This window comes from Monodelphis domestica, chromosome X (genome assembly GCF_027887165.1).
Source record: "Monodelphis domestica isolate mMonDom1 chromosome X, mMonDom1.pri, whole genome shotgun sequence".
Taxonomy (NCBI): Eukaryota; Metazoa; Chordata; class Mammalia; order Didelphimorphia; family Didelphidae; genus Monodelphis; species Monodelphis domestica.
In genome coordinates this window covers 24,066,978-24,088,722 of record NC_077235.1, presented here as the reverse complement: position 1 = coordinate 24,088,722, position 21,745 = coordinate 24,066,978, and the positions used below count along the sequence as shown (strand labels likewise).

Genomic DNA, 21,745 nt, shown 5'->3' with positions numbered 1-21,745 from the left:
AGCATTGCGAGAAGGTTGAATATTTGAGGGAGGCCAGCACAAGCACTGGAGCCATACAGTCTTTCCACATTTGGAGAAACAACCCCTTTGGAAAAAATAGAAATGCTTCCCTAATCGAGGTCCCCCAACTGGTGTGACTTCCTCCCTCCTTGGTAGGAAATAAACAGAAAAATCCCAAATACATTGCAAATCAGTTTTCCTAAAAAGGCCTGCCGCCTACTCTTCCTTCAGCAAATTGCAAGTTTTTCTGTAAAATATTTCCGAAAGGAAAAAACAGCATTTCTTCCCACATTCCCCTTTGAATAGTAGCACAAGGAGAAAAGAATTTGTGAACCTCCCCATGAAGGAACTCCTTCCACCAAACCAAATCACACCCCTTCTTTGACTTACTTAGCTAGGGAAAGAAATCACATACACAGATAGAGGTTAAGTGACTTGCCCAGTATGATATAGCTACTGAGTGCCAGGAATTAGATTGGATTTCAGGTTTTGGGGGGTTAAGCTTAGCACTCTATTTATTAGCAACTATTGAATTTGCCTTAATTTCCCCAATTATAATCTATATATGTTGCCTTATTTATTCTAGAATGACCTCTGATACCCCAAAACATACACTCATACATGCACAAACCTTAGGAGGTAGACACTATTATCATGGACATTTTACAGTTGCAGACACTGAGGCAAGCAGAGGTTAGGTGACTTGTCTGTCCCTGGGGTCACATTGCTAGTAAGTGCCTAAGACACTTCTTGACTCGAAGTCCAGTGTTTGATCGGCTGTGCCACCTAGCTGCTTGTGTGTGTGTGTGTGTGTGTGTGTGTGTGTGTGTGTGTGTGTGTGTGTGATGCTGTTATATTTTTTCTGTTCATTTGACAAATATTTATTGTATACCTCTTAAGTATAAGGAATTGTGCAAGACTAGAAACTAGTTCCACGTTCTCTTTGCCTGAGCTTGGAAGGCATTCTTTATTGAGAAGAGCCTTTGGGTGGCAAGAATTGTTATGTACTGTCATTCTTGATTAGTGACAGTGCCCAGAGGGGATGCAGACCTGTTCAATCATGGCCAAATATGAAGAGAACACATGAAGTGGCCATAACTTTTTGGATTCGAGAACTTTGATCATCTGCTTTCCCCCATGGCCACACCTATTAATGACTTAAAGGTCTCTGAAATCTCTTTATCTTGTCCTAGTTTGTGGAAATTGCCCTATATTAGTTGTTCTTTAATAAATAGCAGTGTACCTCAGTCAGAATCAAAGCACTCTCACTGAGGAAATTGCCAGGAGGAAGAACAGTCCATAATCTTGAGAATTCCTTCAATTCTGCTCTGTGTGTGTGTGAGAGAGAGAGACAGACAGAGACAGAAACAGAGAGATAGAGACAGAGAATATACCAATTTTCCAGGAAGTAGAACTATTCAAGGACTGCAGCGGGACTCTTTGGAATGATATATATTTCACTGGGGCTGTCATATAGAGTGAAAGACTTTCTGTGTTATTGTGGACAAGTGTATTCACTGTCCCCAGTATTTGGTATGACCCACAAGACACAGAATTAGACAGAATATTCTTCTAGCATGATTCCAATTTGAGTTAAACTATAAAATGAGATAGACACTAAGTTATTGCCAATGCTGGAGGGTCTGTGTAGAAATTGTAATGAGGACTCAGACTCAGTACCATAGCATCTAGTTGGCCAAATTAGTAGCAGACTTTCTTACAGTTACTGCAGATCTGGGCCATTGCCAAGATAGAATGTGACCTGAGCTACTGGCCCCCTCTGTGTAGAGGGTACCTAGGCATCCAGAAAGGATGTTTTGATGATCCTTGGCACAGGGGAAAAACTTGGCTGGAGATCCTGAATCAAATCTCGGAGATGATCTGATGGTGTTTTGAATGTGGCCTCTGGGTGTTTGAATGGAGTCTTTAATGTGGGCTGTGGGCATCTGCATTTTATCAAAAAGCATCCTGGGAAGGGATGGACTGTGTCTTATATTCCTTTGCATCCCCACACAATGCTACGCACACAGTAGAGGCTCAATAAGTACTTGTTGTTTCAATGAATGGACATTAACATTTGGGAAGCATTTCCAACCTAAAGTATAATGAGTGATACTGAATTAGGTGGAAAAGACATGACAAATTGTCAGCTACTGCTTTTTTCCAATAGCAAGTCTGGGAATATCATTAGGCCAGGCACATAGTAATGTGTGGTTCTGGCTCAACTACTAGCATTAGTAGCTAATAACTCATGAAACTACAAGAAGAATTGCATTTAGTGGTACAGTTGGTGTTAGGCCTACAAAACACCATTTGTCCTTTGGTTATGCCACCAACATGCAGTATGAAGAGGGCAAAGCTAGGTAAGAGTGCCTTTGCTGTGTGACAGTCGTCTAGTCCCTGCTAGCTACTTTCATATTGTTTATTCATTTATGGGCAACTTCGTAATGTCAGAATGAAAGCTGCCATGCTCTTCCCTCTGATTACTAATTTAAGAAAGACCAAAGTGGGAAGCTGTTCTTTGGCTTTTTCCCAATGCCATCTGATTAGCTGTGGTTTTTGTTTGGCTGAGCAGCTGGCAATTAATGAATTGATAGGAAATGGTCACAAGGCAGTGGCATTAGCATGGGAACATCTGGTATTCAAAATTAGTCAACACAGAGAGAGGAGGTTTTGTGATCATTCAAATTCATTGAAAAAATCGCTGGTTGAATCTTCTCATAAGGGCTTTTGGAAAAATACAAGACCATTATTATCTAATAAAGCATTAGATTAAGATGAATTGGGGGCAGCAGGGGTGTATGTCTTTCTTTTCTGTTTGTTTGTTTGTTTGGGTGGCAAAGATCCAAGCCCTCACAATTTTGGAACTGTATATTTTCCCGTTTAACTCTATCGATATTGTCCTGGGCATTCATATTTGATCCAGGGCAAGATGAATACAGGAGATGTGATATGGGGCTCGCTTCTCCCCAATCAACCAAGGTTGCCCCCTCTGTCTCTCTCCTACTTGTCCCAGTTACTTCACTAACCAGATTCTGTTCTTAACCTGTATTTATGCAAATCACTCATGAGAATAAGGTTGCCATGCTCCTTAATAAGTAAAATATTTACAGATCTGAACCATTTACTACCTTCTTAACTTTTCCTCTTTTGTCAAGTCATTGAAGGTAAAGCAGTGGTTCCTCAACCTTTGAGGATATGAGGAGCCATTTTTAATACTCGCCTTTTTGTCAAGACTCAGAAAGTGACAGAATTTCCTTTGGGAAACTAAATTGCTAAGATTTGTTTTGGTTTTGCTTCTTAAACAAGGTGGGAAGAAAGCGACATTATTTGGGGACCTTGATTAGGTAAACATTTTAAATTCTATGTAATTCTTCCAAAGGAATTTTTTCCCCTATGACCTTCCTGAATAGTAGTCATAATATAAAAATTCTCTGCTTGGTTTTTAAAGCTCTCTAGAACCTGGCCTCTTCTTCCCTTTACAGTTGTACTTATTTCCTCCTCAGTTTATACAAATATTGCCAAGTTGATCTGAATTATTCATATTGATCATTTCTGACTTTAGACTACAATTATACTTTATTATGTTCGCTGATAACAATTTCTTTCAGCTATTTCCCAATCAGTGAATACTCACACCATTTGCGGCCCAGTCTTTGATACTCAAAAGAATGAGTGCTACCATGATATCTTGATATAAAGTCAACATATGGTTCTCTATCTTTGGTTGGATAGACCCATTAATGGACTCCAGGTGAAGGGGTATTGGTGGTGTAGCTCCTTTTCTCGTATTCCAAAGAGAATATTTGGATCATTTCATGGCAGCCCCCAAAATATACCTGTGTTCTCATAGCTCATCCTACACTGACTATAGCCTTTTGTTCTTTGCCAGTTTAGTTTTCATGTGCATTTCTCTTGCAGTTAGTGGTCTGGAGTATGCTTCCACGTAGTCATTTATAGTTTGTGCCTATCTTTTCCCCACATATGTATTGGGGAATGGCTTTTTGTGCTAAATATTGTTGTCAGTTACAGCAATGCTTTGGACTATTTGTGCTGCCAGCAATTTTAGCTCTCAACTTCTGCCTGAGAACAAATAAAGGCCAGCAAAGACACTTTCTGCCCACCACTAGTTTTTATCATCAAGGTCTGTTGAGTTCTAAGCTGCTTTGCTTCTGCAGAGCCCTGATGATAGCACAGAAGGAGCCCATCAATTAAATATGAAATATCAAGATAAATGTATGAATAAAATATCCAGCATTCAGACAAACTTCCAAAAAGAACTCGTCAGCAGTGAAATGCCATTAAATCCTTTAGGAACTCATTAATAGATTAACATTTGGCAGAGGAATTGTGGTAGCAGTTGAATTAAAATCAAATCAAAGTTTAGAAAAAAGGTAAGTTATTTATCATCCAGCCCAGTTGATAATTGATAAGGAGCTATATCGTATCACATCAGAGTCAACAAACCAGCATTAAAGCAGTTGTGCTATCAAAACGACTGTATCATATGTATAATTCCATCCTGTGATTTTAGTGCTTTGTATACCAAGCACACTATTACAAAAGAACCTTCTGGGGTGAATTCAAGGGTGTTCCTCAAAACAGGCAGAATTGGTGCCTTTGGTGCCAACAGCCTTTGTAAGGACTAAAATTGAACAATATGAACCTTTGTACTTACATTTGTGGTCTGACATTCAATAGTTCTTCAAAGGGATTTAATATCCTCAACATTTTTCTGACCCTATATGGTCCATCACTGGAAAGAAACCATACTAGATGGAGTAGGCAAACGTATAAGATTCTCAACAGTAGACATTTATTTTATAAATGAACTTTTAAACCAGTGCTGAACTCCAGGTCTCAGAGAGGACTTTTAAGAATCACAGGAAAGGATAATGGGAAAACATATTTCAGAGGAGCCCTGCCCTCCTGCTCTAAGTGCATCTATGGAAAACTGGGCTAAATTGGTTTGGATGGAACAGTGAGTTCTTTAATGCAGAGATTAAAAAAAACCCCACCAACCTCAAGGATATTAACAGGAACATGACTGTAAAATTTATAAATGACAAATCCAATGAAGTCATCAATGTGTAAAAAATCGGGGAGGGGGTTCATTTGCAATTTTCCTCTTTCAATGGCCTCATTGATTTGTTACAAATACTGTTAACCCTGTGTTTGGCAAATGGTGAGGATATTATCACTTGTGTTCTCATTTGTAATAAAACAGATTAACTTGCTGTGAAATTTTAACTAGGCTGAGCCATCACAGTAGCTACCTAATGAAGCGAGGCACATTTCTGTTAAGTAGCTAAATAGATGCGTACTGATTACAGGGCTGAAAAATGGATCTGTTTACTTGCAAAGAAGAAGCTGGGCATGGGGCTATTCATTATGTTAGGAGAAGCTTAGCCTCACGTGGCCAAAAGGATGCTTCGAAATGGACGATTTCTCACTCAGTGACAAGACTCTGGCCTCTGTGAAAGCAGTTTGCATGTTGAGAGTAGGCCCTATGAAATTGGGAAATTACTGGATGCAAAACTGTCATGCAGAAGGAAATGCTCCATGGAAAATCTGACTGTCACTCTTAATCACCACACCGTGAATTGTTTTGCCAAAGTTAGTTCACCATGTCACGTGAGAATGGGATGTTGAAAATGGCAGGGGGCAGGTTTCAGAATAAATGATTTTTAATAGTATTTAATCATTTAAAATAGGCAGAGTTCTCCGAACTCCCATATTCTGGCATTGTGACCTTTTTTAATTATTCTTAGGACTCTTTCCAATTCTTGGACTCTGTCTTTCCTAAAACTTTCCTGAGAATGGAGACCTGAGTGAACATCAGGCAGAATGAGCAAAAGCTGATCTTGTCAGCTGGAGCTCTTTCCTTTTTCACATCATCAACTTCTGAATCATTCCAATACTTTCCATCAAAGGGTGCCATATATTGTTGAATGTGTAATGTAGTTGGTTCAGTTCAGTTTTTACAGAACGGCTGGCAAGCTCTGTCTCAGTCCATCCACTTAAATAGACATTATGCAGAAATGCAGTTCAGCAAATCACACATTTTCCCAGCAAATTTCTAATTTTTGAATTCAAAACCAAATGCTTTGACACTTTCTGCTTGGGTTTGGGCCCAGAGCCAATGAAGGTGTTATATAATTCACCTGTATACATCACCACCTCTTACAATATGCACGAGTATTTAGAAAATGTATGGCAAAAGTGGGATTTGGGAGGTGTTTCACCATTGAAGAAATGACGTATTTTTTTTTAAACCCTTACCTTCCGTCTTGGAGTCAATACTGCATATTGGCTCCAAGGCAGAAGAGTGGTAAGGGCTAGGCAATGGGGGTCAAGTGACTTGCCCAGGGTCACACAGATGGGAAGTGGCTGAGGCCAGATTTGAACCTAGGACCTCCCATCTCTAGGCCTAGCTCTCAATCCACTGAGCTACCCAGCTGCCCCCTGAAATGACGTATTTTTAAGGAAACTCTAGGAGCTTTTCAATGGTGTGGCCAGCCTTCTTCCTGAAGTCACCATGCTAGTGTTGTAACTTAGCCCATCCTGTTCTTTTGACATTGACTTCCTCGCAGTTAGCTGTAGCACTGCAGATTAGCTGAAATGTAAAAGTAAAGGGCAAAGATCACAGAACTCCAGAATGGTAGTGCAATGGTAGCTGAAGCCCTCTTCAAATATAAAACACTCTCAAAGTGATCAGCTGACATTTCAGTAGTCTGCAGAGCAATGGCCGTTCTTTTCAGTGACTGCTATTCATTCCATTAACGTTATTAAGTGTTAATTAAACAGCAGATGATTATGTAACACAAATTGAGGCTTAATAGTTATGTAAGAAATATGCACACGGCTATAATGAGGAGGCATTATACTGCAAAATAGTGGCTAGACATGCCAAATGTCAACTTTTCAGTTTTATACATGTGTATTAGACAAACACACTATTCACTGGGGATCTCCAAACTGTTTGTTTAGGCTTGGAAAAATTAATGTTAAAAAGGCCAAGTAGTCTCTCCAATTATTTGTCTCCCTTCATTTCTGTCAAGAGAGTGTTGCAGTTCTATTTGTATAAAGTATGTGTGCGCACACGTGTTTGTGTGTGTGTCATGGTAGGTTGACTCCCAGATATTTGATGGTATTTCATATTTACTTTGAATGGAATTTCTCTGATCTTTCTTCATTTTAGCTGCTATTTTCAGCTGCTATTCATTGTAATAGATTCATTGAATAATTTTGCTGGATCTATTGTCTCCATTAGTCTCTTAACTGATTTTCTGGAGTTTCCTATGTATACCTATGGGCAGTGAGGTAATAGTGGACAGGGCACCAGGCCTGGAATCAGTGAGGCCTGAGTTCTAATCAAGCCTCGGACACCATTGGCTGTGTGTCTCTGGACAAGTTATTTAACCTTTGTTTGCCTCAGTTTCTTCATATGTTTAAATGGGAATAATAAGTTCCTTGTGAATGGAATACCCCAATAGATGTTAGCTGTTATTATGCCACTAGGTCAAATAGGACTGATTTTGTCTCTTTTGGGCCAAGGCTTCCCTTCAGTTTGATGGCTAGCACCAGCATTTTACCTAATGACGTATCATACCCTTTTGATGCTCCAGCATAGTTTGTAAAATGTTTGAAGTCAAAAAAGTCCCTGGTATCCTATAGGTAACCTAAACACAGTTCCTTTCAATTATCTCTTGACTGTCTTATGTAGAAGGTGCCTACATGTACCTGATATCTCCGTTTATTGGTTTGGGACCTATCCTGGTATATCTTAACATCGTGGAAGAATCCATTTTAACTTAGTCATTCTTAGAGTTAAAAGGACTTAAGGGGGGTAGCTACAAGACTGAACAGATAGAGAGCCAGGCCTAGAGACGGGAGGTCCTCAGACATTTCCTAGCTGGGTGATGTTGGGCAAGTTCCCTAACGCCTGTTGCCTAGGTCTTACCACTCTTCTGCTTTGGAACTAACACTTGGTATTGATTCAAAGGCATAAGGAAAGTAAGGGTTTTAAAAGAAAGACTTGAGAGATCCTTTCAAACCTCTCGAAATCTTCAAGAGCAGCATTTATTTGGGGTATATATGTTTTGAAATTTTTTGTTTAAAACACATGGGCAAAATCCTCCCATTTTGGGACAAATGCAAAACCTCCCTCTATAGTAAAACTAATGAATGCACAGCAATGGTAATCTGCTTGGCATAACTATGTGCCACTAAGGCATTTTCTGCCAATAGACATAGAACTTGTAAATGTTGAACCAGTAAGCAGTTAGATTTTTCAGTGTCTTGGTTGACTTAGTCATCCAGAAGCAAGGCTGGAGCATTCCTTTTCTTACATAGAAATTATTTCTGTTTGTGTTTAAAGGAGAGGATTCAGGACAGCCCATCTCCTGCTCCTTCTTTGGATGAGGGCCTTCGCCCTGTGAGCCTTGAGTCTTCACATCATAGCAGCAGCATGTCCAGCTCTCCTTCTCATATGGACCACATCCCGGATAGATTTGGTGAGTATCTCTACCTCCCTCTTCCATTACCCCCAACACCCAACTCAAGGTGTTTTGAAATATTCCCATTGAAGATGGGCCGAGAGTGAGGTAGGATGGGGGGAGGTTACCCTATTGTTTAATCTCTTTGACTGGACATGCTTGTGATTGTTTTACAGAGAATGCAGTTGTCAGGGTTGGCATGACACATACTTGATCCGTTCAGTGCCTTGCCATGTAAAGGAAATAGAAAATCCAATGCCCCCTTTGGAGTTGATGATGAAAAGGCGAGATGATGGCACTAATGTAGATCTGTATGATTTGCTACAAATGCAATTGTTTCTCTCATAATTTAGTTCTTACTAAATGTTTATGTTTTATATAGATTATTGGTGAATAGTTTAGTTCTCAGTAAATTCATCCTGCCCATCCATCAGAGGTAGATTTGTTATTGCCCTTAGGATTCTCCCTCCATAGACTACATCTCATATAATCCAAGGTGTACCACTACTGCTTCTCTGGGGCCTTTGCCTCACTTCCTTCTAATCTCAGGCTGCCTGAGCCTACCCAGGTGCAGGAAGCAAATTGCTTACCATCTGGAGGTGTATTTAGCTGCTCGAGCAGCAAAATACCATTTAGTATATGAGTCTTAGAGAACAATAGAGCCAGAAAAGATTGTCACTCATTGCCTTATCCTCTGAAGGGATTGTACCTTGATAATACCTTGATAATAGGAAATGGAAGGATACCACTGTACTGAAGATCTTGAGGGAAGACACATTTGTTCTCCTGTTAAAATAAAGGTTTTATGATCATTCACTGGACCAGTCAACACATCTTACAGTGTTTGAGGCCCCTGAGGGATTAGCACCAGGGAGGTTAAGGTGGTGAGTTTGACCCTTGCCCAGGCCTGTTACTGTTTCTGTGCTCCATGGCTGTAACTCCACCAGTCTCTGTGTTAGGGTGTGTATCTGATAAAGAGGCGGATTCTCACTACTAGAAATGCAACCCAAAGTTCTTATAGTCTTTGTATCTGGAATCAAACACGATCATTTATTGGATAACTTTTAGAGAGCAAGGACTGAAGAAGAATTGTGATGACTGCGCATATGATAAATTATCCACTTTCTCAACCAATAGATTTAAGCCAAATGCTTAATATCTCTCAGTCTATAAAAGTACCCTAACTATAGTTTTGGAGGGAAACTGATGACTTGGTGGCTATGGTTTGTTTTCGATGTTTCCTGCTTTTTCCAACAAACTTGAAGGTAACAGCAAAAATGATTTCTTCTGCCAGTGCTTTAAATCAGAGTTCTAAATTGAAGTTTCTCTGAAACCTCTAATTGCAGAGAAGGAATGTTTAAACTAATCAAGAAAGCAGGCACCCTAAAATCAGAGTTCTTTTTACTCTTTCCCTGGATCATCACATTTATCAGATCTTAGACTTGTCACCCATAAATTTGGGTATCTCTCCACTAAGAATTCTTAATTAAGCCATTTGGAATATAGGTTAGCATTTAGTGGTTCACTTTTCTGGAGGATTTCTAGAAAATATGTTACTAAAATAGGACACTCATTTTTGGACATGGCCAATGGGGGTATTTCTTTTGCTTTACTCTGTATATTTGCTATGAGGACTTTATTTTTCTTTGACTGTTTCTAGTAGGAGTGAGAAGAAAGGAATGGGGAAGTAAGATGATAGAAAAAGAAAAGAAAGAAAAAATGTTCATTGAGACATCTTCCTTTAAAATATACAAAAGAGAACAGAAGGAAGGCCAGAACAAATCAAGACAAGCAAGATAAGCTTGGAAGTTACAGATTGGATATATTTAGAAAGAAGTGCAAGCTATACATAATAGAGATCTGCAGTTTTGTGGATTATGCCCATTTTCATTAATGTTTGTTAGCTTCTGGATAAAAAATCAAAAAGGAAATAGGCCATTTATGATAGAAATATATCATGCGTGTACTCATATGACTTCTGCATACATATAGTGCATTTCTGTTGTGTGTGTGCTCCTAGAGCGTAGAGAACTTCCTCTGTGTCCCTGTTACTCAACATACCTGGTTAAGTGACCTGAACATGGTGGTTTGTTTTTGTTTAAATGGACCTGTCATTTCCTCTATGTAGGGAGTACCCAGGGAATAACTTCCCCTGCCCATGCAGATTACCTTCCCTCCTTCTCTGTAGTATAAAGTAGAGAGTTTTCCTGAGGCCACTTAGAGAGAGGCCCAATGGTTTGCCCAGGGGCACATATCGGGGGATGGCTCAGAGGTGAGGCTTGCTCTGATCCTGTGCCATGTTGACTCTTTGCACCCTAGGTGCTTAATAAGCATTTGTTGAGTAGAATCGAAAAAATCAATCTCCTGCTAGTAGAGTCAATTATTTGTGAGTTTCTCTTGTCTTTTAATTGTTCCCTTTTTCACTATCATTCAATGCTCTCCCTTCTCCAGTTATGATGTCTGCCAATAGAGAGGGAGAATTCACTGAGCAAGATAATGGATCGAATCCCAAAAAGCACCAGAAGGAGAAAGGTAAGATGTTTCTTTTGTTTGTGGCATACACAGCTGATGCTTTTGTCAGCATTGCATTTTCATTTTATCACCATTCACAAAGTACACTTTCAGCTTTAGGCAAACCTTCTTGGGCTGGGACATAATGTATCTATTGAAATAAATTGTTTATTTGAGCTTATGAATTACAGTAGAGAAAGCCCAAAGTCGCTATGTTCTTAGAGTGAAAAGATTCACCATTTTCCAGTCTGAATACACAAGGCTATTTAGGCCACCTCTAAATGAATAGATGCTACATAATACAGGTCTTGTTTACATTCAGAAATGACACCCGGATTGGTAGCTAGAATAGGTAAGTTCTTGTGAATTCAAAGCCTGTTTTTCCCCCAGTGGTTCTGGGTTGAAGGGTCACTAATCAAATATTTCCATTTAGACTTTCCATGGAAACCATAGGCAAATGATCTTGGCCTTTCTTGTCTTTTTCTGAGCACTTTTCCTCCAGTACAGCGTTCGGCGCCCCCTGCCCCCCACTCCTCCTTTATCTCCTTGGGAGATTTGTGCAGAGAGAAGAGACTTCCCAACAGTGCCATTGCTGCCATGGTAGCTGAGTCTAGATCTGCCTGTAATCTTGAAGCTGATGGAACAAAGGGAAATGTATCACCATATCGATGGCGGGCTTGAGGGTTTGCCTCATAAAGCTGTCATTGAGGGTGAGACACTAATTCCCCAGATAGTTGGATGGCCTCTTTGCACATCACCAGAGGCAGCTCTTAACTGTCTTTCTGAGAGCTGTTCCACCTGAGGTTCAGCCGTTCTTTCCTTTGGACTCAAGGGTTAACGGAGAAATTGGCTAGGCCTTACTGGTTTCGGCATAGTGCACTTGCTTACTAATTATGTGGATGAGCATTTTAGTTTGGATTTGGAATAATGCATGGCTTTAATTTCATTGATCCAAGGCTGATTTCCCTGCCACATGTTTAGTCTTTTTTCAGCCAGACCCTGAAAGGCTATACCCTGTGGGGCTCCAAGATGCAAATGATTTATTTCCTAGGCGTTGTCTGTCTCTCCATCTAGGTGGAGTGTATTAAACTCCTGCTTTCAGTTCACTGTAAGGGAATGACTAGTACTCAGAGGCCATCAGGTTCAAGTTGAGGAGGAAACTCTGCATCTCCAGCTTGGAGAAATTCTGCTTTCGAAGCCTTTTTATTTGTACCCAGCCGTGGCTATTTCAGGCCACACCGACTGGAAAAGCCGTGTTTCTGGGGGTGGTCTCAGGCTGTAAAGGAGACATAAGATTCATCAGTGCACATTGCGCGTGAGCCAGGAGGGCTAAATCTAGGATTTGGCCTGGGTTCTGAGTTATTCGGTGTCAAGTCTTATGAACAATCAGCTGGAGCGCTGCGGCTGACGTATGGCGGCTGATTTTAATAAGCTACCCAGTGGTATGTACTGGCATTTCAAAATCTCTTGCTGTGGAACAGCACAGTTTTACCCATTTCAATCAAATAGGTTGGTCCCATCTTTACATCCTGGTGGGGTCATTAATATACAGGGGTGGCATGTTGAGCCTTACTATGGGTAGAGTGACAAGTGTTCTGCAAATGGCATTTCCTCCGTCAAGTTCTACCAGTTCCAGTCTGTTTATTAAGACAAAATATATTTTCCTCAAATACATTTTTAGTTATTAAAAGGAAATATAGTAGAAACAGGAGTATCAACATTTATTAAGTATGACAAGCAAGCAGTTTATATGACTATGGCAAACATCTGTTTTCACATATGCTTTGAGTAATATCATCATGATTTTAAAAGTGATTTATAGCTCTGCAAGCTATAAAAGCACCAGCTTCGTTGGTACCTTGACATTTTCAGACAATGAGGACATTCTGGGAGGTATGGCTAGAGAATGCCTCACCGAGAATAACCCTTGTCAACATTTGTGACAATCAGGCTAACAGACCTCCCAAACTACGTATGCACTTTCCTATCTGCAATGGGGTCTGTGTGGACCTGCTAAAGTGAAAAAGGCACCGATCAGTCAGTCTATGTCTGCCAAGGGGGGAACAGGATAGCCATTTTGGCTTCAACTGCCAATGAGCCCACTCGGGCCAATCACCAGGTAAACTGGTTGCTTCTGACCTCGTTTAGACATAACTGTAGGTGTTCCCGTGTCCCAGTAGAGTTAAGTGGAACTACAGGGATTAGAGTGCTGGCTTCGCTCTGGTGTGAAGGAGACCGGCTTCAGCCACCACCATCATATACTTCCAAGAAGGAGGGTTCTCCCCCTCCCCATCCCTAACTTCTCATGGCAACCCATTCAACTATGGTCAACTGTGATTGTTAGGAAGTTTCTCTTGACGTGAAGTCTATGTATGCCCATTGCTTTTGGTCTTTTCTCTTAGAACAAACAGAGTAAGTTTAATCCTTCTTCCTCATTACAGCCCTTCAAATATTTAAAGGCAATTCTTGTGCCTTGCTCATGACCTCAATTCTTTTCTAGACTAATTATCTCCTGTTTTTTTTCAACCTACCATCATACACCATGTTCAGGGACCTACACCAGCCTGCTTGCCTTCTTTGGGAAACTTTGCAGCTCCTCAGTGTCTTCTTCCTACCTAGCATCCAGAATTAAGCTCAGAACCCTAGCTATGGGCTGATGCGAGCAGAACACAGAAAGACAGAAGGTTGCTTGCCTACTTTCTGGAAGCCATGCCTGTCTCAGGATTCCATTGGACTTTTTGGCCTCCACATTACACTGTTTACTCCTACCCTGGGCTTTTTGTCCATTTCTTAATTTTTTTAAGGTAAACAGGTTTCTCTCACATCCAGTTCTTAGGAAGCTAATTTTTTGAAGCCAAGTATAAGATAAATTGTCATTTATCTTCATTGAATTTCGTAGATTCAGCCTAAGACTCTTGCCAGGCAGAATCTTTTTAATCCTAACTCTGTCATCTATTGTGGCCACAATTCCATCCAGCTTACTCTCCTCTGCAAGCACACATCCCTCAGGCACTATATTGCACTCCTTTGGTTTTTAACTCTTACTTTCCATCTTAGAATCAATACTCTGTATTAATTCTAAGGCAGAGGAGTGGTAAAGGCTAGGCATTTCCCCACAAGAATCAGAAGAATAGCTTGAAATAGTTTATCATGTGCTTTCCTAACATCTAGATAAACTCTGTCTATAATATTTGCCTCTTATGCGAGCTTGGTAACCCTTTCAGAAAAGGAAAGAAGGTTGGTCTGTGGTGAAACCATACCAACTCCTAAAGGTAATTACAGTCTTTTCTTGGTGTTCTCTAATCCTCTGATCTGTTTTGGAATGTTCCCGGAAATCAAAGCAGAACTCACTGGCTTATATAGTTTGTGTACTTTCTTCTCTCTCCCTTTTTGGGGAACAAACCCTAACCTCTTTTCATCTGGTACCTTACTACTTTTCCGGTCTCCTTGTACTACCTATTGCTCCGAGACATCAGAGTTGTTTTCTGATTATCTCCTTACTTATTATTGTGGGCATCAAGTCCATCCTCACTGTTTTTGTTATATTGCTTTCAGCGTGTGATTCATTCATCCTCCTTGGCAGAAAAAACAGAAGGAGAATTGAGCAGTCAGCTCTCCCATCCACCTCAAGCTGTGGCTTTGATCTTCCTTTTTCCTCTAATAGAACTAAAAGAAATAAACCAAGTAATTCCTTTTTGCCATACTTGGTTTCCCTTCCTGGCTCATTTTGAACCCTAGGACTTTTGACACTATTTTTTCAGTGATTCATTGGCTTTATCAGCTTTGTTGCCAGTTGTGATGAGCTGAGATGTTTCATTTGAAGCAAAGTAATTACTGAGCCAGAGACTAGTCAAAGAAACCCAATCAAGTTCTTAAGATTCACTTGCTCAGCACAATTTGGGAGGTCTGCTTTTCTTTGTCTTGAAAATTTTATTTAATTAGATGATTTAGAATATTTTTCCATGGTTACTAGACTCATGTTCTTTCCCCCAACCCCCTCCTGTATCTCACACGCAGTTCCCCTGGGTTTAACATGTGTCATTGATCAAGACCTATTTCCTTATTATTGATATTTGCACCAGGGTCATCGTTTAGAGTCTACATTCCCAGTCATATCCCCATTGACCTATGTAATCAAGCAGTTGTTTTTCTTCTGTGTTTCTACTCCCCCAGTTCTTCCTCTGAATGTGGATAGCATTCTTTTTCATACGTCTCTCCTAATTGTTCAGGATCATTGCATTGGTACTAGTAGAGAAGTCCATTACATTCGATTATAGCACAGTGTATTGGTCTCTGTGTACAATGTTCTCCTGGTTCTGCTCCTCTCATTCTGCATCAATTCCTGGAGGTTGTTTCAGTTCACATGGAATCACAGTTCATTATTCCTTTGAGCACAATAGTATTCCATCACCAACATATACCACAATTTGTTCAGCCATTCCCCAATTGATGGGCATCCCCTCATTTTCCAATTTTTGGCCACCACAAAGAGCGCAGCTATGAATATTCTTGTACAAGTCTTTTTCCTTATTATCTCTTTGGGGTCCAAACCCAGCAGTGCTATGGCTGGATCAAAGGGCAGACAGTCTTTTAGTGCCCTTTGGGCATAGTTCCAGATTTCCATCCAGAATGGTTGGATCAATTCACGACTCCACCAGCAATGCATTAATGTTCCCACTTTGCCACATCCCCTCCAGCATTCATTACTTTCCTTTGCTGTCATGTTGAACAATCTGCTAGGTGTGAGGTGATACCTCAAAGTTTTTTTGATTTGCAGCTGTCTGATTATAAGAGATTTAGAACACTTCTTCATGTGCTTATTGATAGTTTTGATTTCTTTATCTGAAAATTGCCTATTTATGCCCCTTGCCCAATTATCAGTTGGGGAATGGCTTGATTTTTTTTTTGCACAGATGGTTTAGCTTTTTATAAATTTGAGTAATTATACCTTTGTCAGAGGTTTTTGTTATGAAATTTTTCCCCAATTTGTTGCTTCCTTTCTAATTTTGGTTACATTGGTTTTCTTTATACAAAATCTTTTTAATTTAATGTAATTAAAATTATTGATTTTACATTTTGTGATTTTTTTTTCTAACTCTTGCTTGGTCTTAAAATCTTTCCTTTCCCAAAGATCTGACATGTATACTATTCTGTGTTCATGTAATTTACTTATAGTTTCCTTCTTTATATTCAAGTCATTCACCCATTCTGAGTTTATCTTGGAGTAGGCTGTAAGTTGTCAATCCAAACCTATTCTCTCCCATACTGTCTTCCAATTTTCCCAGCAGTTTTTATCAAATGGTGAGTTTTGGTCCCCAAACCTGGGATCTTTGGGCTTATCGTAGACTGTCTTGCTGAGGTCATTTACCCCAAGTGTATTCCACTGATCCGCCCTCCTGTCTCTTAGCCAGTATCATATTGCTTTCATGACCACTGCTTTATAGTATAGTTTGAGATCTGGGACTGCGAGTCCTCCTTCCTTTGCATTTTTTATTTCCCTTGATATTCTTGATCTTTTGTTTTTCCAAATAAACTTTTGTACTGAATTAGAAAAAAAACCATAATAAAGTTTTTTGGTAGTCGATTGGTATGGCACTAAATAAGTAAATTAGTTTGGGTAGGATTGTCATTTTTATTATGTTAGCTCATCCTACCCATGAGCAATTAATGTTTTTCCAATTATTTAGTATTAGTTGTGTGGAAAGTGTTTTGTAGTTGTGATCATATAGTTCCTGTGTTTGTCTTGGCAGATAGATTCATAAGTATTTTATACTGTCTAGGGTGATTTTAAATGGAATTTCTCTTTCTAATTCTTGCTGCTGGGATGAGTTGGAAGTATATAGAAATGCTGATGACTTATGTGGGTTTATTTTTTGACACGATTTTGACATTTTCACCCCCATCCTTATCATCTACAACAGACCCTAAGCTCAAGTGATCTTCACCATGGTCCCCACTCTGTTTGCTGGATTTCCTATCTGGCCATATATCATATTTACATAATCCCATCCCACTTCCAGTTCTTCAGTCTTGTTTTGTTGTTAAATAAAGCTTACCCATCCAGGTCCATATTACAGTTACGGGTTTTATCTCCCAAGGTCTCAGTAATAACTATGAGTTCAAATTTACCTCTTTGCATTAGGACCTAGAGTCCTTCTTGCTTTTTGCCTAACCTTTGATCATTTGTATATGGAGAATTTAGATTTGTTTTCACACCAGTTTCTTGTCAGTGTTTGTCTTTTTCAAGGGACTTTTTTTTTCCTTCTGTGCAATTACTCTTTATGATGTCTAACTTGAGCAGTGTGTGTATGTGTGCATACATAGTCAGTCTTTTCCACTCCCCCCACCCCCAATTCTTTTAGTTTAAAGCTCTTTGGATTAGATTTGCAAGACTCCTGGTGAGTCCATTCTTGCCAGCCTTTGTTAGATGTACCCCATCACTTGCTGAGAATTTGCCATTTCTTTATTTTAAGCTACAGTCCAGAGGTCTAAATCCCATTCTCAGACACTTTCTTAGCCGGCTGTTCTCCCAAATCAAAGTTTCTTGTCTGGACCTCAAGCCTTAAATGGACAACAGTGAGGAAAACACAACCTCAATCAATTCAGCTGTTGAACTGAGGCAGTGGCGGTGCTAGTAGAGGTTATCAGATAGGAAAGATTGTGTGGAGGTAAAATCAGCGAGATTAAGCCCCTGATTCAAAATGTAGAATGAGGGAGGCTGAGGAGTTGAGGATAATGCTAGGATTACAAAGTTAGTAGAGTGTAAAAATGATGATGCCTTCAGTAGCAGGACTGAAGTTTTGATGAGAGGTAAATGAGTTCTGGTTTGGAAATGCTGAGTTCTTAATGTCTCCAGTCCATGTAGTTTGAAATATCCCGTAGACAGTTGGTAATGCGGGATTAAACCTTATATGAGAGATTGGTACTGAATGTATAAAAGGCCTTTCTTTCATAAACATTGAGTTTGAATCTTAACCTCTACTAATTTCAGGGTAGGGAGAGAAAAGGGGCCATTTTCTTCATTTCTAAAATGAATGTGTTCGACAAGAACCAGCTCTAAAGAGTCATTATCTCTTTTGATCCTTACACAGATCCCGTGATACATAGATAGTCCTCATTTCACAGACGATGAAAGAGGAGGCTCAGAGACTTGAAGTGTCTTGACCAAGATCACAAAGCTAGTAAATATCAGAGCAAGATTAACACCCTAGTCTTGCTACGCTGAGTCCAGTTGTTTTCTGCAGTATAACACATGCATGTAAATGACTTGACTACTTCTATCATTTAATATCCCCAGCCACAAAAATTCCAACTCAACATTTTACTGTTAGATTTAAGATGGCTGGAATTGCACTTTAGTTGATCTTCAGTTGACATTGATAACATGGATTCTGTGCAGTTATTTCCAAGTTGAGCCACATGGTTCCCCCTTCTCCAGGTGTTTTGGAATTCTGCTACACAGATTCCTTCACACCCCTGTGAGAGCTGCTCAAGGTGTAGCAATTAGAACCAAGGGATAACTTAGAAAATTGTTATTCCTTCTGCCCATTGGATAACCAAACTCTCACACAACACTTAAGCCACAAGATGAGCAAGTGCAAGTGGAATGCCTTATAAAGTGACCTTTAGGATGAATTTCACCTCTATAAAGGAGGACGGAATATGCATTCATGGTCTTTCTCTTGGCATCCTTGATCCTAAATTGAATCAGAGGAAATGGGACCACACTGGATTGCAGGGAATCCATCTATTCAGGCATTATCAGCTTTTAAACTAACATTTCATTAGTAGAGAGAAAAGATTCCCTACAACTTGAATTAATCATTTGACAAGAGAGAATTAGGTTGTTTACAGGGGCGAGAGGAAGACAGATGAAACAGGTGCATGGCACCTGAAACAACAAACAGCAAATGTGATATGGGGATGAATTCTCTGGAGAGAGAACTTTTCTAACAATTAAAATGAAAGCATCCAGATGGGAGAGAACAAGGAATAAGCAATGAAGTGAGAGAGCAAGAGCCACACAACGTCGAAAGTTTGGTAAAGTGTGGGGTTGGTTATTTTCCAACACCTGCAGCCTGTTGTGCTACTCTGCCTTTGGCCCTGCCATTATCAGTGGGGCCGACTGAGATGACATCATCTTGGAGGGAAAGACATACCTTGTTACATTTGGTCTTGCTGATCATCTTCTGGCAGAATATATGTGGTTCCAAAGGGAGAGAGAATCTTTTTTCCCCTTACCTTTAAGGGAAGATCTGACTGTAATAATCAAAGTCATTTATCATGAATATTTTAAAATCATGGCAGAAAATCAAAGTAGTGAGTTTAAAATTTAGATGAACTGCCATTCTACCTTGATGTCTGTAACCTACATAAGAAAATTATATTAGGTCGAATTCTCAGGGTTCGGGAGTGGGGGAGGACTGATCGGCATAAGTTATGATGACATTTTTTTTTGTCCAGGCCACCTAGAGAAGTGAGTTAATTTTTTTCAAAAACACTGTCTTGAACTTTTGTTCATGGTTGTGGGTTTTGCTTGTTTGATTTTTGTCTTCAGTCCAAAATCATTGGTCCAGCTAGACCTACCTGGCAGCTTTAATGTCTCTGACCTGCCTCTGTCATGAGTTGATGACCAAATTTTATTTGCTTTAAAAGTATTTGAACCTGAAGTCAAGGTATATTTATTGTTAGGCCTTCTTTGGACTGTCTGCACAGACACCAAATATTTGTATCATTCATTTGTGCCTCAAAGGAACGTAGCTTTGATACACGAGCTTGGGGATGGGTGACATTGTAACTGATGATCTTCCTGAGCTCAAATCTGGCCTCAGAGCCTTCCTACCTGTGTGACCCTGGGGAAGTCACTGTAACCCTATTTGCCTCTGTTTCCTCATCTGTAAAATGAGCTGGAGAAGGAAATGGCAAACCACTCCATTGTATTCTTGCCAAGAAAACCCCAAATGGAGCATGCCTGAAATGACTGAACAACAACAAAAACCTCCTTGAGTCCTACAAAGCTAGCTAGAAATGGCTTATGTCTGGACCTTGATAATTAGTCACACATCTGTTGTCTGAGGATCAGTCTAGTTAAAAATAACAGATCCCTCCAACAGCAGAAGATCAGTATTCATTGTTTTTTGCCACAGTAACTTGGGAAAGCCATCTTCAAAAGTATGGCTAGTGTTGGTGAAAGGAGTGTACCCATAATGATAAAATAGCAAATCCCTGAAGTGTTGAAAATAGGAATTGTTTCTTTCTTTTAGCATTGCTGTAAGATCGAAGGGATCTTTCCCACTGGATAATATCCAAGGTTTCCTACTTCGGAGGAGCTCTCTCCCCTTTCTGACTAGAGAGTCCTACGATAAAGTTTGTTATTTTCCCAAACAATATTGACTGTAATTTGATCTGTGCCAGGTCTGACTCTAGCTGGTTTGGTGGTTCAAGCTCAGTTCTAGAATGAAGTGAAACATTCATAGATCAACCAATATTTAATAAACAAAGACATTTAGTCAGGTAGATGCAGGAGCCCCTTAGCAGTAAACCTGGTTCAAAAAGATGTGCAGATGTCTTTGAAGTTGGAGGAATACTGACTTTCTCAATGGCAGAGGTGAATGTCTCCAGCCCTAGTCCCCTGGACCAGCCAAGTCTCAGGACCAGCTTCCCTGCCCTTTAAGGGGGCTGGGGGGAATTGGCCCAGTGGACTCGGCAGGAACTTTAATAGCCAATGCTCGCGTGACATCTTCTCTCACAATCCTGGATGTAGGTTCTGAAATTTTCTAAAGAAGTTACTACTTTTGGGCTTCTTTGATTGAAAATCCCCCGTTGATACTTTACGATTTTCTTCTACAGTCATGAAATTCAGATATGAGTTACTCTTGGCCTTCATGTTTTGTATCTAGAGTTGAAAGTAGGCATTATTTTGCCCGAGGCAATGTTCAATGTTCAACTCTTTGGGGGTGAAAGCAGGAAACAGTTTGAACAGTGGGGGTGGGTCATTTGTTCATAAGATACCTTGACCCTAGAAACAACTCTTTTGGGAGGGCTTGTGGGCTCAAGAGGGGCTGCACCTGTGTGCTAGAGGAAGACTGCAGGGAGGAAGCACGTATCATTCCTTTCTCCATCGTCTCCTTCCTCTCCTCCCTCCCCTCTTTCAGGCACCCGGAGAACAGCTCCATTTTCCTTCCTCATGCAACTTATGACTGGTCTGTCAGTCATGATTTTACTTTTGATTTTTTGTTTCACAAACAATAGCTTAAGAAATCCTCCTCATTATTTCCCTCAGAGCCAGGTACACTCTCATATCAGCATAAGTGCTTCGCTAGATTGATTTTGGTGTACCATTTCACTTTGATGTTGGTTTGCTTCTAGGTTAGCCCAATTCGGAAAGAGAACTCACCATATCTCAATAGCTCCGTGTGCTGGAAGCCCAGCCAAAGTACAGAACGAGTGTTACTCATTCAAGAAATACCCATTTAGTGCCCTCTATGTTCCAGGCCCTGAGGAAGGATGCAAACATAAAAATAAAACAGCCTCTGCCCTCGTGATACTTATAGTCTTCCGATGGATGCTGTAGCCCTTAATTACCTCTTACAAGCTGGGGTCATTTGCATTTTGAGTCTGTCAATAGGTGACCATGATTGATGGGTACTCATTGCCTCTCCCCAGGCAAAAGAGGCCAAAATTTCACTTGGGAAGAAATTTTATTGATGTTCAACATTTGACATAGTTGCTTCATA

The 21,745-nt window shown here is 40.1% G+C and overlaps 1 protein-coding gene across 14 annotated transcripts in view; it reads left to right on the top strand.

Annotated features, from left to right (window-relative positions):
* Positions 1–21,745, top strand: part of DACH2 (dachshund family transcription factor 2) — a 407,226-nt gene that overhangs the window by 314,391 nt on the left and 71,090 nt on the right. For all 14 annotated transcript variants that reach the window (XM_056809003.1, XM_056809004.1, XM_016426763.2 and 11 more), the window contains 2 exons: positions 8,381–8,516; positions 10,950–11,030. In XM_056809003.1, coding sequence (XP_056664981.1) covers positions 8,381–8,516; positions 10,950–11,030 — 217 coding nt within the window. The remainder of the gene's footprint in view (positions 1–8,380; positions 8,517–10,949; positions 11,031–21,745) is intronic.